The 20,535-nt window shown below is 40.6% G+C and overlaps 1 protein-coding gene across 1 annotated transcript in view; it reads left to right on the top strand.

Moving 5' to 3' along the window:
• Positions 1–20,535, top strand: part of LOC311122269 (TBC1 domain family member 30-like) — a 71,675-nt gene that overhangs the window by 17,802 nt on the left and 33,338 nt on the right. Inside the window, exon 2 of the mRNA XM_084196658.1 lies at positions 7,933–8,097. Within this exon, the coding sequence (XP_084052784.1) occupies positions 7,933–8,097 (165 nt within the window). The remainder of the gene's footprint in view (positions 1–7,932; positions 8,098–20,535) is intronic.

The raw sequence follows: 20,535 nt of genomic DNA, 5'->3' as shown, positions 1-20,535 counted from the left end.
AACCATAAGATAACATTAAACTACTACTGGTAGTCTACTACAGGGCAATATAACACTAAACCATAAGATAACATTAAACTACTACTGGTAGTCTACTACAGGGCAATATAACACTAAACCATAAGATAACATTAAACTACTACTGGTAGTCTACTACAGGGCAATATAACACTAAACCATAAGATAACATTAAACTACTACTGGTAGTCTACTACAGGGCAATATAACACTAAACCATAAGATAACATTAAACTACTACTGGTAGTCTACTACAGGGCAATATAACACTAAACCATAAGATAACATTAAACTACTACTGGTAGTCTACTACAGGGCAATATAACACTAAACCATAAGATAACATTAAAACTACTACTGGTAGTCTACTACAGGGCAATATAACACTAAACCATAAGATAACATTAAACTACTACTGGTAGTCTACTACAGGGCAATATAACACTAAACCATAAGATAACATTAAACTACTACTGGTAGTCTACTACAGGGCAATATAACACTAAACCATAAGATAACATTAAACTACTACTGGTAGTCTACTACAGGGCAATATAACACTAAACCATAAGATAACATTAAAACTACTACTGGTAGTCTACTACAGGGCAATATAACACTAAACCATAAGATAACATTAAAACTACTACTGGTAGTCTACTACAGGGCAATATAACACTAAACCATAAGATAACATTAAAACTACTACTGGTAGTCTACTACAGGGCAATATAACACTAAACCATAAGATAACATTAAACTACTACTGGTAGTCTACTACAGGGCAATATAACACTAAACCATAAGATAACATTAAAACTACTACTGGTAGTCTACTACAGGGCAATATAACACTAAACCATAAGATAACATTAAACTACTACTGGTAGTCTACTACAGGGCAATATAACACTAAACCATAAGATAACATTAAACTACTACTGGTAGTCTACTACAGGGCAATATAACACTAAACCATAAGATAACATTAAAACTACTACTGGTAGTCTACTACAGGGCAATATAACACTAAACCATAAGATAACATTAAACTACTACTGGTAGTCTACTACAGGGCAATATAACACTAAACCATAAGATAACATTAAACTACTACTGGTAGTCTACTACAGGGCAATATAACACTAAACCATAAGATAACATTAAACTACTACTGGTAGTCTACTACAGGGCAATATAACACTAAACCATAAGATAACATTAAACTACTACTGGTAGTCTACTACAGGGCAATATAACACTAAACCATAAGATAACATTAAAACTACTACTGGTAGTCTACTACAGGGCAATATAACACTAAACCATAAGATAACATTAAAACTACTACTGGTAGTCTACTACAGGGCAATATAACACTAAACCATAAGATAACATTAAACTACTACTGGTAGTCTACTACAGGGCAATATAACACTAAACCATAAGATAACATTAAACTACTACTGGTAGTCTACTACAGGGCAATATAACACTAAACCATAAGATAACATTAAACTACTACTGGTAGTCTACTACAGGGCAATATAACACTAAACCATAAGATAACATTAAACTACTACTGGTAGTCTACTACAGGGCAATATAACACTAAACCATAAGATAACATTAAACTACTACTGGTAGTCTACTACAGGGCAATATAACACTAAACCATAAGATAACATTAAACTACTACTGGTAGTCTACTACAGGGCAATATAACACTAAACCATAAGATAACATTAAAACTACTACTGGTAGTCTACTACAGGGCAATATAACACTAAACCATAAGATAACATTAAAACTACTACTGGTAGTCTACTACAGGGCAATATAACACTAAACCATAAGATAACATTAAACTACTACTGGTAGTCTACTACAGGGCAATATAACACTAAACCATAAGATAACATTAAAACTACTACTGGTAGTCTACTACAGGGCAATATAACACTAAACCATAAGATAACATTAAACTACTACTGGTAGTCTACTACAGGGCAATATAACACTAAACCATAAGATAACATTAAAGTTACTACTGGTAGTCTACTACAGGGCAATATAACACTAAACCATAAGATAACATTAAACTACTACTGGTAGTCTACTACAGGGCAATATAACACTAAACCATAAGATAACATTAAACTACTACTGGTAGTCTACTACAGGGCAATATAACACTAAACCATAAGATAACATTAAACTACTACTGGTAGTCTACTACAGGGCAATATAACACTAAACCATAAGATAACATTAAACTACTACTGGTAGTCTACTACAGGGCAATATAACACTAAACCATAAGATAACATTAAACTACTACTGGTAGTCTACTACAGGGCAATATAACACTAAACCATAAGATAACATTAAAACTACTACTGGTAGTCTACTACAGGGCAATATAACACTAAACCATAAGATAACATTAAAACTACTACTGGTAGTCTACTACAGGGCAATATAACACTAAACCATAAGATAACATTAAACTACTACTGGTAGTCTACTACAGGGCAATATAACACTAAACCATAAGATAACATTAAACTACTACTGGTAGTCTACTACAGGGCAATATAACACTAAACCATAAGATAACATTAAACTACTACTGGTAGTCTACTACAGGGCAATATAACACTAAACCATAAGATAACATTAAACTACTACTGGTAGTCTACTACAGGGCAATATAACACTAAACCATAAGATAACATTAAACTACTACTGGTAGTCTACTACAGGGCAATATAACACTAAACCATAAGATAACATTAAACTACTACTGGTAGTCTACTACAGGGCAATATAACACTAAACCATAAGATAACATTAAAACTACTACTGGTAGTCTACTACAGGGCAATATAACACTAAACCATAAGATAACATTAAAACTACTACTGGTAGTCTACTACAGGGCAATATAACACTAAACCATAAGATAACATTAAAACTACTACTGGTAGTCTACTACAGGGCAATATAACACTAAACCATAAGATAACATTAAACTACTACTGGTAGTCTACTACAGGGCAATATAACACTAAACCATAAGATAACATTAAAACTACTACTGGTAGTCTACTACAGGGCAATATAACACTAAACCATAAGATAACATTAAACTACTACTGGTAGTCTACTACAGGGCAATATAACACTAAACCATAAGATAACATTAAAACTACTACTGGTAGTCTACTACAGGGCAATATAACACTAAACCATAAGATAACATTAAAACTACTACTGGTAGTCTACTACAGGGCAATATAACACTAAACCATAAGATAACATTAAACTACTACTGGTAGTCTACTACAGGGCAATATAACACTAAACCATAAGATAACATTAAACTACTACTGGTAGTCTACTACAGGGCAATATAACACTAAACCATAAGATAACATTAAACTACTACTGGTAGTCTACTACAGGGCAATATAACACTAAACCATAAGATAACATTAAACTACTAGGTAGTCTACTACAGGGCAATATAACACTAAACCATAAGATAACATTAAACTACTACTGGTAGTCTACTACAGGGCAATATAACACTAAACCATAAGATAACATTAAAACTACTACTGGTAGTCTACTACAGGGCAATATAACATTAAACCATAAGATAACATTAAAGTACTACTGGTAGTCTACTACAGGGCAATATAACACTAAACCATAAGTTACTACTGGTAGTCTACTACAGGGCAATATAACACTAAACCATAAGATAACATTAACTACTACTGGTAGTCTACTACAGGGCAATATAACACTAAACCATAAGATAACATTAAAACTACTACTGGTAGTCTACTACAGGGCAATATAACACTAAACCATAAGATAACATTAACTACTACTGGTAGTCTACTACAGGGCAATATAACACTAAAGATAATTAACTACTACTGGTAGTCTACTACAGGGCAATATAACACTAAACCATAAGATAACATTAAACTACTACTGGTAGTCTACTACAGGGCAATATAACACTAAACCATAAGATAACATTAACTACTACTGGTAGTCTACTACAGGGCAATATAACACTAAACCATAAGATAACATTAACTACTACTGGTAGTCTACTACAGGGCAATATAACACTAAACCATAAGATAACATTAACTACTACTGGTAGTCTACTACAGGGCAATATAACACTAAACCATAAGATAACATTAAAACTACTACTGGTAGTCTACTACAGGGCAATATAACACTAAACCATAAAGATAACATTAAAACTACTACTGGTAGTCTACTACAGGGCAATATAACACTAAACCATAAAATAACATTAAAACTACTACTGGTAGTCTACTACAGGGCAATATAACACTAAACCATAAGATAACATTAAAACTACTACTGGTAGTCTACTACAGGGCAATATAACACTAAACCATAAAATAACATTAAAACTACTACTGGTAGTCTACTACAGGGCAATATAACACTAAACCATAAGATAACATTAAAACTACTACTGGTAGTCTACTACAGGGCAATATAACACTAAACCATAAGATAACATTAAAACTACTACTGGTAGTCTACTACAGGGCAATATAACACTAAACCATAAGATAACATTAAACTACTACTGGTAGTCTACTACAGGGCAATATAACACTAAACCATAAGATAACATTAAAACTACTACTGGTAGTCTACTACAGGGCAATATAACACTAAACCATAAGATAACATTAAAACTACTACTGGTAGTCTACTACAGGGCAATATAACACTAAACCATAAGATAACATTAAAACTACTACTGGTAGTCTACTACAGGGCAATATAACACTAAACCATAAGATAACATTAAAACTACTACTGGTAGTCTACTACAGGGCAATATAACACTAAACCATAAGATAACATTAAAACTACTACTGGTAGTCTACTACAGGGCAATATAACACTAAACCATAAGATAACATTAACTACTACTGGTAGTCTACTACAGGGCAATATAACACTAAACCATAAGATAACATTAAAACTACTACTGGTAGTCTACTACAGGGCAATATAACACTAAACCATAAGATAACACTAAACCATAAGATTGGTAGTCTACTACAGGGCAATATAACACTAAACCATAAGATAACATTAACTACTACTGGTAGTCTACTACAGGGCAATATAACACTAAACCATAAGATAACATTAAAACTACTACTGGTAGTCTACTACAGGGCAATATAACACTAAACCATAAGATAACATTAACTACTACTGGTAGTCTACTACAGGGCAATATAACACTAAACCATAAGATAACATTAACTACTAGTGGTAGTCTACTACAGGGCAATATAACACTAAACCATAAGATAACATTAAAACTACTACTGGTAGTCTACTACAGGGCAATATAACACTAAACCATAAGATAACATTAACTACTACTGGTAGTCTAGTACAGGGCAATATAACACTAAACCATAAGATAACATTAACTACTAGTGGTAGTCTACTACAGGGCAATATAACACTAAACCATAAGATAACATTAAAACTACTACTGGTAGTCTACTACAGGGCAATATAACACTAAACCATAAGATAACATTAACTACTACTGGTAGTCTACTACAGGGCAATATAACACTAAACCATAAGATAACATTAACTACTACTGGTAGTCTACTACAGGGCAATATTACACTAAACCATAAGATAACATTAAAACTACTACTGGTAGTCTACTACAGGGCAATATAACACTAAACCATAAGATAACATTAACTACTACTGGTAGTCTACTACAGGGCAATATAACACTAAACCATAAGATAACATTAAAACTACTACTGGTAGTCTACTACAGGGCAATATAACACTAAACCATAAGATAACATTAACTACTACTGGTAGTCTACTACAGGGCAATATAACACTAAACCATAAGATAACATTAACTACTACTGGTAGTCTACTACAGGGCAATATAACACTAAACCATAAGATAACATTACAACTACTACTGGTAGTCTACTACAGGGCAATATAACACTAAACCATAAGATAACATTAACTACTACTGGTAGTCTACTACAGGGCAATATTACACTAAACCATAAGATAACATTAAAACTACTACTGGTAGTCTACTACAGGGCAATATAACACTAAACCATAAGATAACATTAACTACTACTGGTAGTCTACTACAGGGCAATATAACACTAAACCATAAGATAACATTAAAACTACTACTGGTAGTCTACTACAGGGCAATATAACACTAAACCATAAGATAACATTAACTACTACTGGTAGTCTACTACAGGGCAATATAACACTAAACCATAAGATAACATTAAAACTACTACTGGTAGTCTACTACAGGGCAATATAACACTAAACCATAAGATAACATTAACTACTACTGGTAGTCTACTACAGGGCAATATAACACTAAACCATAAGATAACATTAAAACTACTACTGGTAGTCTACTACAGGGCAATATAACACTAAACCATAAGATAACATTAAAACTACTACTGGTAGTCTACTACAGGGCAATATAACACTAAACCATAAGATAACATTAACTACTACTGGTAGTCTACTACAGGGCAATATAACACTAAACCATAAGATAACATTAACTACTACTGGTAGTCTACTACAGGGCAATATAACACTAAACCATAAGATAACATTAAAACTACTACTGGTAGTCTACTACAGGGCAATATAACACTAAACCATAAGATAACATTACAACTAATACTGGTAGTCTACTACAGGGCAATATAACACTAAACCATAAGATAACATTACAACTACTACTGGTAGTCTACTACAGGGCAATATAACACTAAACCATAAGATAACATTAACTACTACTGGTAGTCTACTACAGGGCAATATAACACTAAACCATAAGATAACATTAACTACTACTGGTAGTCTACTACAGGGCAATATAACACTAAACCATAAGATAACATTAACTACTACTGGTAGTCTACTACAGGGCAATATAACACTAAACCATAAGATAACATTAAAACTACTACTGGTAGTCTACTACAGGGCAATATAACACTAAACCATAAGATAACATTAAAACTACTACTGGTAGTCTGTCATTTACTCCCACACACTTAATGTATTGTGAAATATGTTGTAAAATACATTTTCATGTTTTAAAATTTTTATAATAATGTATATTACTGCCTTATTTTTGCTGGAGCCCAGGTATTTATCCATAATAAATACAAATACAGCCTGATGGATATTATAATAATAATAATAATTATTATTATGAGGAGCTGATCTACAGTATCTATATCTATTGTGTCCCAGCACCAGAAGAGGTGAGGTGTATCATAGAGGAGGTACACTACAGGACAGGGCTCCAGTCAGCCAAGCTGATCTATATATCTATATATCTATATTGTTTTCCAGCACCAGAAGAGTTGAGGTGTATCATAGAGGAGGTACTCTACAGGACAGGGCTCCAGTCAGCCAAGCTGATCTATATATCTATATATCTATATATCTATATTGTGTTCCAGCACCAGAAGAGTTGAGGTGTATCATAGGGGAGGTACTCTACAGGACAGGGCTCCAGTCAGCCAAGCTGATCTATATATCTATATATCTATATATCTATATTGTGTTCCAGCACCAGAAGAGTTGAGGTGTATCATAGAGGAGGTACTCTACAGGACAGGGCTCCAGGCTGCCAAGCTGATCTATATATCTATATATCTATATTGTTTTCCAGCACCAGAAGAGTTGAGGTGTATCATAGAGGAGGTACTCTACAGGACAGGGCTCCAGTCAGCCAGGCTGATCTATATATCTATATATCTATATATCTATATTGTTTTCCAGCACCAGAAGAGTTGAGGTGTATCATAGAGGAGGTTCTCTACAGGACAGGACTACAGTCAGCCAAGCTTCTGCGACAGCTGAAGAGGAGAGACCGCTTCAATCACAAGCTGCAGAAGAAATATGACATCATCACCGCCTGTCTACAGGCCGTGTCCCAGAAGAGAAGTAAGGAGACGCGGTGGCACCTTGATCCCTATGTAGTGCATCCTATTCCCTATGTAGTGCATCCTATTCCCTATGTAGTGCATCCTATTCCCTATGTAGTGCATCCTATTCCCTATGTAGTGCATCCTATTCCCTATGTAGTGCATCCTATTCCCTATGTAGTGCATCCTATTCCCTACGTAGTGCATCCTATTCCCTATGTAGTGCATCCTATTCCCTATGTAGTGCGTCCTATTCCCTATGTAGTGCGTCCTATTCCCTATGTAGTGCATCCTATTCCCTATGTAGTGTAGTGCATCCTATTCCCTATGTAGTGTAGTGCGTCCTATTCCCTATGTAGTGCGTCCTATTCCCTATGTAGTGCATCCTATTCCCTATGTAGTGTAGTGCATCCTATTCCCTATGTAGTGTAGTGCATCCTATTCCCTATGTAGTGTACTGCATCCTATTCCCTATGTAGTGCATCCTATTCCCTATGTAGTGCATCCTATTCCCTATGTAGTGCATCCTATTCCCTATGTAATGTAGTGCATCCTATTCCCTATGTAGTGTAGTGCATCCTATTCCCTATGTAGTGTAGTGCATCCTATTCCCTATGTAGTGTAGTGCATCCTATTCCCTATGTAGTGCATCCTATTCCCTATGTAGTGTAGTGCATCCTATTCCCTATGTAGTGTAGTGCATCCTATTCCCTATGTAGTGTAGTGCATCCTATTCCCTATGTAGTGTAGTGCATCCTATTCCCTATGTAGTGCATCCTATTCCCTATGTAGTGCATCCTATTCCCTATGTAGTGCATCCTATTCCCTATGTAGTGCATCCTATTCCCTATGTAGTGCATCCTATTCCCTATGTAGTGCATCCTATTCCCTATGTAGTGCATCCTATTCCCTATGTAGTGCATCCTATTCCCTATGTAGTGCATCCTATTCCCTATGTAGTGCATCCTATTCCCTATGTAGTGTAGTGCATCCTATTCCCTATGTAGTGTAGTGCATCCTATTCCCTATGTAGTGTAGTGCATCCTATTCCCTATGTAGTGTAGTGCATCCTATTCCCTATGTAGTGTAGTGCATCCTATTCCCTATGTAGTGTAGTGCATCCTATTCCCTATGTAGTGCATCCTATTCCCTATGTAGTGCATCCTATTCCCTATGTAGTGTAGTGCATCCTATTCCCTATGTAGTGTAGTGCATCCTATTCCCTATGTAGTGTAGTGCATCCTATTCCCTATGTAGTGCATCCTATTCCCTATGTAGTGTAGTGCATCCTATTCCCTATGTAGTGCATCCTATTCCCTATGTAGTGCATCCTATTCCCTATGTAGTGCATCCTATTCCCTATGTAGTGCATCCTATTCCCTATGTAGTGCATCCTATTCCCTATGTAGTGCATCCTATTCCCTATGTAGTGCATCCTATTCCCTATGTAGTGCATCCTATTCCCTATGTAGTGCATCCTATTCCCTATGTAATGTAGTGCATCCTATTCCCTATGTAGTGTAGTGCATCCTATTCCCTATGTAGTGTAGTGCATCCTATTCCCTATGTAGTGTAGTGCATCCTATTCCAGATGTAGTGCATCATATTCCCTATGTAGTGTAGTGCATCCTATTCCCTATGTAGTGCATCCTATTCCCTATGTAGTGCATCCTATTCCCTATGTAGTGCATCCTATTCCCTATGTAGTGCATCCTATTCCCTATGTAGTGCATCCTATTCCCTATGTAGTGCATCCTATTCCCTATGTAGTGCATCCTATTCCCTATGTAGTGCATCCTATTCCCTATGTAGTGCATCCTATTCCCTATGTAATGTAGTGCATCCTATTCCCTATGTAGTGTAGTGCATCCTATTCCCTATGTAGTGTAGTGCATCCTATTCCCTATGTAGTGTAGTGCATCCTATTCCAGATGTAGTGCATCATATTCCCTATGTAGTGTAGTGCATCCTATTCCCTATGTAGTGTAGTGCATCCTATTCCCTATGTAGTGTAGTGCATCCTATTCCCTATGTAGTGTAGTGCATCCTATTCCCTATGTAGTGTAGTGCATCCTATTCCCTATGTAGTGTAGTGCATCCTATTCCCTATGTAGTGTAGTGCATCCTATTCCCTATGTAGTGTAGTGCATCCTATTCCCTATGTAGTGTCGTGCATCCTATTCCCTATGTAGTGTAGTGCATCCTATTCCCTATGTAGTGTAGTGCATCCTATTCCCTATATTGACCAAACAGTGTATACAGTGCCTTCAGAAAGTGTTCACACGCCTTGACTTTTTCCACATTTTGTTGTCACGGCCTGAATTTAAAATGGAATAGAGATCTGTTGTCACTGCCTGCCAATGTTCCCTCTAATAATTTTTGGGGGCACAGAGCAAATTTTAGGTGTTGTGAGCGGAAACTTTAACATTGAGAATTTTTTGCAACTTCCGGTGCACGTTTCCAGTGAACACTGAGGCTAAACCCTGACAGTTTTAGACAGTAGCCAACAGGCTGTACCCTGACAGTTTTAGACAGTAGCCAACAGGCTGTATCCTGACAGTTTTAGACAGTAGCCAACAGGCTGTACCCTGACAGTTTTAGACAGTAGCCAACAGGCTGTACCCTGACAGTAGCCAACAGGCTGTATCCTGACAGTTTTAGACAGTAGCCAATAGGCTGTACCCTGACAGTAGCCAACAGGCTGTATCCTGACAGTTTTAGACAGTAGCCAACAGGCTGTATCCTGACAGTAGCCAACAGGCTGTATCCTGACAGTTTTAGACAGTAGCCAACAGGCTGTACCCTGACAGTAGCCAACAGGCTGTATCCTGACAGTTTTAGACAGTAGCCAACAGGCTGTATCCTGACAGTAGCCAACAGGCTGTATCCTGACAGTTTTAGACAGTAGCCAACAGGCTGTACCCTGACAGTTTTAGACAGTAGCCAACAGGCTGTATCCTGACAGTTTTAGACAGTAGCCAACAGGCTGTATCCTGACAGTTTTAGACAGTAGCCAACAGGCTGTATCCTGACAGTAGCCAACAGGCTGTATCCTGACAGTTTTAGACAGTAGCCAACAGGCTGTATCCTGACAGTTTTAGACAGTAGCCAACAGGCTGTACCCTGACAGTTTTAGACAGTAGCCAACAGGCTGTACCCTGACAGTTTTAGACAGTAGCCAATAGGCTGTACCCTGACAGTTTTAGACAGTAGCCAACAGGCTGTATCCTGACAGTTTTAGACAGTAGCCAACAGGCTGTACCCTGACAGTTTTAGACAGTAGCCAACAGGCTGTATCCTGACAGTTTTAGACAGTAGCCAACAGGTTATTGTGGCTATCTCAGCATAATGTAGGCCTACCAAAACCAATGGAGCGAATCCCATAACATTTCCACACGGAAATAGCTTTTGATTTCTATGATGTAGCCTATATGTAGTGTTTAATTCAAGCCTACATTGCATGAGACTTTTAAAAACGTTTAATGAATAATTGTTTACACCATGGGCCTAATAGGTGACTGTAAATGGCATTGTATTGTGTTGTATGATGCAAGAAACCACGTTATAAAATGATTTATACATTTTACCATATAGAAAATGTAGGCTACCCCTCTGCCTATTGGTTTATTTGCACATACAAGCCTTTCTCAAAATACTTTTTAAGACATAAGCTTTTTACCTGACTGGCTTTTCAGACAGCTTGAAATGTAGCCTACACGGTTTGTGCTCATGTAGGAAGCAGCAACTCCCCATTGATGACCTTTACTTACCTACAACTGGGCTAATAACTCGCTAACTAGCAAATAATATGTAGAAAGGTGCAGACGCGCGTCTCTGCACTCTGATCTGAAAAGCGCATTCACTCGCGGGTGATTGAAAGACGGGTCGTGGGACTCAACCCCCGCCGATAGAATTCTACTCCGTTGGCTCTGGCTCTGCCTACAATAAAATCACTCAATCTAAAAGAGTTAGATTTGGTTTGGTTTGTTGCATTGAAAACGGCCTGATATAATGTTGATTCGATCACAGAACATTTTTTGACCTATGTTGTGCAAACTAATGGAGCGAATTTAGTGAATTTCAATCTCTTGCATCTCTGCGCACAGCATGAAGAGCTTAAATGTCTTGAGTCAATAAGTATTCAACCCCTTTGTCATGGCCAGCCTAAATAAGTTCAGGAGTCAACATTGGCTTAACAAGTCACATAATAAGTTGCATGGACTCTGTGTGCAATAAGTGTTTAACATGATTTGGATGACTACCTCATCTCTGTACCCCACACATACAATTATCTGTAAGGTCCCTCAGTCGAGCAGTGAATTTCAAACACAGATTCAACCACAAAGACCAGGGAGGTTTTCTAATGCCTCGCAAAGAAGGGCACCTATTGGTAGATGGGTAAAAAAAGAAGAAAAAAGCAGACATTGAATATCCCTTTGAACATGGTGAAGTTATTACTTACACTTTGGATGGTGTATCAATACACCCAGTCACTACAAAGATACAGGCATACTTCCTAACTCAGTTGCCGGAGAGGAAGGAAACTGCTCAGGGATTTCACCAAGAGGCCAATTGTGACTTTAAAACAGTTACAGAGTTTAATGGCTGTGATAGGAGAAAACTCAGGATGGATCATCAACATTGTACACTGAACAAAAATATAAACACAACATGTAAAGTGTTGGTCCCATGTTTCATGAGCTGAAATAAAAGATCCAGAAAGGTTCCATACGCACAAAAAGCGTATTTCTCACAAATTTGTTTACATCCCTGTTAGTGAGCATTTCTCCTTTGCCAAGATAATCCATCCGCCTGAAAGGTGTGGCCTATCAAGATGCTGATTAAACCACTTTAAAATGTGCCGTTTCGTCCCACAACACAATGCCACAGATGTCTCAAGTTTTGAGGGAGTGTGCAATTGGCATGCTGACTGCAGGAATGTCCACCAGAACTGTCAGAAACTGTCTCAGGGAAGCTCATCTGCATGCTCATCGTCCTCACCAGGGTCTTGACCTGACTGCAGTTCGGCGTCGTAACCGACTTCAGTGGGCAAATGCTCACCTTCGATGGCCACTGGCACGCTGTAGAAGTGTACTCTTCATGGATTAATCCTGGTTTGAACTGTACCGGGCAGATGGCAGACAGCGTGTATGGCGTTGTGTGGGCGAGCAGCTGGCTGATGTCAACGTTGTGAACAGAGTGCCCCATGGTGGCGATGGGGTTATGGTATGGGCAGGCATAAGCTACGGACAACGAACACACATTTTATCTATGGCAATTTGAATGCACATACAGTTGAAGTCGGAAGTTTACATACACTTAGGTTGGAGTCATTAAAACTCGTTTTTCAACCACTCCACAAATTTCTTGTTAAAAAACTATAGTTTTGGCAAGTCGGTTAGGACATCTACTTTATGCATGACACAAGTAATATTTCCAACAATTTGTTTACAGACAGATTATTTCACTTATAATTCACTGTATCACAATTTCAGTTGGTCAGAAGTTTACATACACTAAGTTGACTGTGCCTTTTTAAACAGCTTGGAAAATCCCAGAAAATGATGTCATGGCTTTAGAAGCTTCTGATAGGCTAATTGACATCATTTGAGTCAATTGGAGGTGTACCTGTGGATGTATTTCAAGGCCTACCTTCAAACTCAGTGCCTCTTTGCTTGACATCATGGGAAAATCAGAAGAAATCCGGCAAGACCTCAGAAAAATAATTGTAGACCTCCACAAGTCTGGTTCATCCTTGGGAGCAATTTCCAAACGCCTGAAGGTACCACGTTCATCTGTACAAACAATAGTACGCAAGTATAAACACCATAGGACCACGCAGCCGTCATACCGCTCAGGAAGGAGACGTGTTCTGTCTCCTACAGATGAACGTACTTTACTATATCCATAGTAAAACGAGTCCTATATCAACATAACCTGAAAGGCCGCTTAGCAAGGAAGAAGCCTCTGCTCCAAAACCGCCATTAAAAAAGCCAGACTACGGTTTGCAACTGCACATGGGGACAAAGATTGTACTTTTTGGAGAAATGTCCTCTGGTCTGATGAAACAAAAATAAAACTGTTTGCCCATAATGACCATCATTATGTTTGGAGGAAAAAGGGGGCTGCTTGCAAGCAGAAGAACACCATCCCAACCGTGAAGCACGGGGGTGGCATCATCATGCTGTGGGGGTGCTTTGCTGCAGGAGGGACTGGTGCACTTCACAAAATAGATGCCATCATGAGGAAGGAAAATTATGTGGATATATTGAAGCAACATCTCAAGACATCAGTCAGGAAGTTAAAGCTTGGTCGCAAATGGGTCTTCCAAATGGACAATGACCCCAAGCATACTTCCAAAGTTGTGGCAAAATGGCTTAAGGACAACAAAATCAAGGAATTGGAGTGGCCATCACAAAGCCCTGACCTCAATCCTATAGAAAATGTGTGGGCAGAACTGAAAAAGCGTGTGCGAGCAAGGAGGCCTAGAAACCTGACTCAGTTACACCAGCTCTGTCAGGAGGAATGGGCCAAAATTCACCCAACTTATTGTGGGAAGCTTGTGGAAGGCTACCCAAAACGTTTGGCCCAAATTAAACAATTTTAAAGGCAATGCTACCAAATACTAATTGAGTGTATGTAAACTTCTGACCCACTGGGAATATGATGAAATAAATAAAAGCTTAAATAAATAATTCTCTCTACTATTATTCTGACATTTCACATTCTTAAAATAAAGTGGTGATCCTAACTGACCTAAGACAGGGAATTTTTACTAGGATTAAATGTCAGGAATTGTGAAACTGAGTTTAAATGTATTTGGCTAAGGTGTACGTAAACTTCCGACTTCAACTTTACATGAGATGAGTAATGCAAGATATGTAAACATTATTAAAGTGACTAGTGTTTCATTTATTAAAGTGGCCAGTGATTTCTAATCTATGTACACTGCTCAAAAAAATAAATGGAACACTTAAACAACACAATGTAACTCCAAGTCAATCACACTTCTGTGAAATCAAACTGTCCACTTAGGAAGCAACACTGATAGACAATACATTTCACATGCTGTTGTGCAAATGGAATAGACAACAGGTGGAAATTATAGGCAATTAGCAAGACACCCCCAATAAAGGACTGGTTTTGCAGGTGGTGACCACAGACCACTTCTCCGTTCCTATGCTTCCTGGCTGATGTTTTGGTCACTTTTGAATGCTGGCGGTGCTTTCACTCTAGTGGTAGCATGAGACGGAGTCTACAACCCACACAAGTGGCTCAGGTAGTGCAGCTCATCCAGGATGGCACATCAATGCGAGCTGTGGCAAGAAGGTTTGCTGTGTCTGTCAGCGTAGTGTCCAGAGCATGGAGGCGCTACCAGGAGACAGGCCAGTACATCAGGAGACGTGGAGGAGGCCGTAGGAGGGCAACAACCCAGCAGCAGGACTGCTACCTCTGCCTTTGTGCAAGGAGGAGCAGGAGGAGCACTGCCGGAGCACTGCCAGAGCCCTGCAAAATGACCTCCAGCAGGCCACAAATGTGCATGTGTCTGCTCAAACGGTCAGAAACAGACTCTATGAGGGTGGTATGAGGGCCCGACGTCCACAGGTGGGGGTTGTGCTTACAGCCCAACACCGTGCAGGACGTTTGGCATTTGCCAGAGAACACCAAGATTGGCAAATTCGCCACTGGCGCCCTGTGCTCTTCACAGATGAAAGCAGGTTCACACTGAGCACATGTGACAGACGTGACAGAGTCTGGAGACGCCGTGGAGAACGTTCTGCTGCCTGCAACATCCTCCAGCATGACCGGTTTGGCGGTGGGTCAGTCATGGTGTGGGGTGGCATTTCTTTGGGGGGCCGCACAGCCCTCCATGTGCTCGCCAGAGGCAGCCTGACTGCCATTAGGTACCGAGATGAGATCCTCAGACCCCTTGTGAGACCATATGCTGGTGCGGTTGGCCCTGGGTTCCTCCTAATGCAAGACAATGCTAGACCTCATGTGGCTGGAGTGTGTCAGCAGTTCCTGCAAGAGGAAGGCATTGATGCTATGGACTGGCCCGCCCGTTCCCCAGACCTGAATCCAATTGAGCACATCTGGGACATCATGTCTCGCTCCATCCACCAACGCCATGTTGCACCACAGACTGTCCAGGAGTTGGCGGATGCTTTAGTCCAGGTCTAGGAGGAGATCCCTCAGGAGACCATCCGCCACCTCATCAGGAGCATGCCCAGGCGTTGTAGGGAGGTCATACAGGCACGTGGAGGCCACACACACTACTGAGCCTCATTTTGACTTGTTTTAAGGACATTACATCAAAGTTGGATCAGCCTGTAGTGTGGTTTTCCACTTTAATTTTGAGGGTGACTCCAAATCCAGACCTCCATGGGTTGATACATTTGATTTCCATTGATAATTTTTGTGTGATTTTGTTGTCAGCACATTCAACTATGTAAAGAAAAAAGTATTTAATAAAATTATTTCATTTATTCAGATCTAGGATGTGTTATGTTAGTGTTCCCTTGATTTTTTTGAGCAGTGAATATAGGCAGCAGCCTCTGTGCTAGTGAAGGCTATTTAACAGTCTGATGGCCTTGAGATGAAAGCTGTTTTTCAGTCTCTCGGTCGAAGCTTTGATGCAGTGATTGTTAGTGATGTGTACGCCGACAAACTTGAAGCTTTCCACCTTCTCCACTGTGGTCCCGTCGATGTGGATAGGGGGGTGTTCCCTCTGCTGTTTCCTGAATTCTACAATCATCTCCTTTGTTTTGTTGACGTTGAGTGAGAAGTTATTTTCCTGGCACCACACTCCCAGAGCCCTCCCCTCCTCTATGTAGGCTGTCTCGTCATTGTTGGTAATCAAGCCTACTACTGTTGTGTCGTCTGCAAACTTGATGATTGAGTTGGAGGCGTGCTTGGCCACGCGGTCATGGGTGAACAGGCAGTACAGGAGGGGGCTGAGCACGCACCCTTGTGGGGCCCCAGTGTTGAGGATCAGCGAAGTGGAGATGTTGTTTCCTACCTTCACCACCAGGGGGCGGCCCGTCAGGAAGTCCAGGACCCAGTTGCACAGGTCGGGGTTCAGACCCAGGGCCTCAAGCTTAATGATGAGCTTGGAGGGTACTATGGTGTTGAATGCTGAGCTATAGTCAATGAACAGCATTCTTACGTAGGTATTCCTCTTGTCCAGATGGGATAGGGCAGTGTGATGGCGATTGCATCGTCTGTGGATCTATCGGTAAGCTAATTGAAGTGGGTCTAGATTGGCAGGTAAGGTAGAGGTGATATGATCCTTGAGTATCTCTCAAAGCACTTCATGATGACAGAGGTGAGTGCTACAGGGCGATAGTCATTTAGTTCAGTTACCTTTGCTTTCTTGGGTACAGGGACAATGGTGGCCATCTTGAAGCATGTGGGGACAGCAGACTGGGATAGGGAGAGATTGAATATGTCCATAAACACACCAGCCTGCTAGCCTGCGCATGCTCTGAGGACGCGGCTAGGGATGCCGTCTGGGCAGGCAGCCTTGCGAGGGTTAACACGCTTAAATATCTTACTCACGTCGGCCACGGAGAAGGAGAGCTCACAGTCCTTGGTAGTTGGCCGCGTCGGTGGCACTGTATTATCCTCAAAGTGGGCGAAGAAGGTGTTTATGGGTAAAAAAAATGTTTTTATTAATGCTGTAACACAACAAAATGTGGATTAAGTGAAGGGGTATGAATACTTTCTGCAGTCCCAGTCTGTTCTGTCAACCCCCACCCACCCAGTTGACCCCCTTCAACCCCCACCCACCCAGTTGACCCCCTTCAACCCCCACCCACCCAGTTGACCCCCTTCAACCCCCACCCACCCAGTTGACCCCCCTTCTCTTCAGTTGTTGATGTCTTTGTCTTCAGGGTGGATGTGGATGGTTGCAGGCAGCTTTACTTTTATTGGCCAGGAAGTGTTGTGGGTGTTTCCCCCAGAGAGCTGAGTCGGATATCATGTTCCACGTCTCAGCTCCATATTATAACCTACCGACACCTTTCCACAATATCCTGCCCAGTGCCCAACCAGATGGTATTATATGTCTGCTTGGATAGGTTCTTTTCACATAGTACTTTCCCAGCAGGACTCCATGATCTACAGTAGATGTGGGACTGTAGCCAGACGAGTGCAGGATCAGGACGTCTTGTTTCTTCCTTCTTACAGCTCAGTTTTCTTAATGTCCTTCTCTGTTTTGATCAACATGCAGCATGGCTCCTACCATGGAGGTAAAGTGTATCAGTGACAGTGTGTTAAAGTGTGACTTGTCTTCTCACTGTACCAGCAGCATGTTACTGTAACCCGACCTGAAGTCATCTGGCATGCCTTGTTATTTAGGGATGTAGCAGCAGCATGTTACTGTAACCCGACCTGAAGTCATCTGGCATGCCTTGTTATTTAGGGATGTAGCAGCAGCATGTTACTGTAACCCGACCTGAAGTCATCTGGCATGCCTTGTTATTTAGGGATGTAGCAGCAGCATGTTACTGTAACCCGACCTGAAGTCATCTGGCATGCCTTGTTATTTAGGGATGTAGCAGCAGCATGTTACTGTAACCCGACCTGAAGTCATCTGGCATGCCTTGTTATTTAGGGATGTAGCAGCAGCATGTTACTGTAACCCGACCTGAAGTCATCTGGCATGCCTTGTTATTTAGGGATGTAGCAGCAGCATGTTACTGTAACCCGACCTGAAGTCATCTGGCATGCCTTGTTATTTAGGGATGTAGCAGCAGCATGTTACTGTAACCCGACCTGAAGTCATCTGGCATGCCTTGTTATTTAGGGATGTAGCAGCAGCATGTTACTGTAACCCGACCTGAAGTCATCTGGCATGCCTTGTTATTTAGGGATGTAGCAGCAGCATGTTACTGTAACCCGACCTGAAGTCATCTGGCATGCCTTGTTATTTAGGGATGTAGCAGCAGCATGTTACTGTAACCCGACCTGAAGTCATCTGGCATGCCTTGTTATTTAGGGATGTAGCAGCAGCATGTTACTGTAACCCGACCTGAAGTCATCTGGCATGCCTTGTTATTTAGGGATGTAGCAGCAGCATGTTACTGTAACCCGACCTGAAGTCATCTGGCATGCCTTGTTATTTAGGGATGTAGCAGCAGCATGTTACTGTAACCCGACCTGAAGACATCTGGCATGCCTTGTTATTTAGGGATGTAGCAGCAGCATGTTACTGTAACCCGACCTGAAGTCATCTGGCATGCCTTGTTATTTAGGGATGTAGAAGCAGCATGTTACTGTAACCCGACCTGAAGTCATCTGGCATGCCTTGTTATTTAGGGATGTAGCAGCAGCATGTTACTGTAACCCGACCTGAAGTCATCTGGCATGCCTTGTTATTTAGGGATGTAGCAGCAGCATGTTACTGTAACCCGACCTGAAGACATCTGGCATGCCTTGTTATTTAGGGATGTAGCAGCAGCATGTTACTGTAACCCGACCTGAAGTCATCTGGCATGCCTTGTTATTTAGGGATGTAGAAGCAGCATGTTACTGTAACCCGACCTGAAGTCATCTGGCATGCCTTGTTATTTAGGGATGTAGCAGCAGCATGTTACTGTAACCCGACCTGAAGTCATCTGGCATGCCTTGTTATTTAGGGATGTAGCAGCAGCATGTTACTGTAACCCGACCTGAAGACATCTGGCATGCCTTGTTATTTAGGGATGTAGCAGCAGCATGTTACTGTAACCCGACCTGAAGTCATCTGGCATGCCTTGTTATTTAGGGATGTAGCAGCAGCATGTTACTGTAACCCGACCTGAAGTCATCTGGCATGCCTTGTTATTTAGGGATGTAGCAGCAGCATGTTACTGTAACCCGACCTGAAGTCATCTGGCATGCCTTGTTATTTAGGGATGTAGCAGCAGCATGTTACTGTAACCCGACCTGAAGTCATCTGGCATGCCTTGTTATTTAGGGCTGTACCAGCAGCATGTTACTGTAACCCGACCTGAAGTCATCTGGCATGCCTTGTTATTTAGGGCTGTACCAGCAGCATGTTACTGTAACCCGACCTGAAGTCATCTGGCATGCCTTGTTATTTAGGGCTGTACCAGCAGCATGTTACTGTAACCCGACCTGAAGTCATCTGGCATGCCTTGTTATTTAGGGATGTAGCAGCAGCATGTTACTGTAACCCGACCTGAAGTCATCTGGCATGCCTTGTTATTTAGGGCTGTACCAGCAGCATGTTACTGTAACCCGACCTGAAGTCATCTGGCATGCCTTGTTATTTAGGGATGTAGCAGCAGCATGTTACTGTAACCCGACCTGAAGTCATCTGGCATGCCTTGTTATTTAGGGATGTAGCAGCAGCATGTTACTGTAACCCGACCTGAAGACATCTGGCATGCCTTGTTATTTAGGGATGTAGCAGCAGCATGTTACTGTAACCCGACCTGAAGTCATCTGGCAT

Source organism: Coregonus lavaretus (assembly GCF_964263955.1).
Source record: "Coregonus lavaretus genome assembly, contig: HAP1_SCAFFOLD_259, whole genome shotgun sequence".
NCBI classification, from domain to species: domain Eukaryota; kingdom Metazoa; phylum Chordata; class Actinopteri; order Salmoniformes; family Salmonidae; genus Coregonus; species Coregonus lavaretus.
Note: the sequence above shows the minus strand (reverse complement) of the source record. Positions and strands in the feature narration are given on the sequence as shown.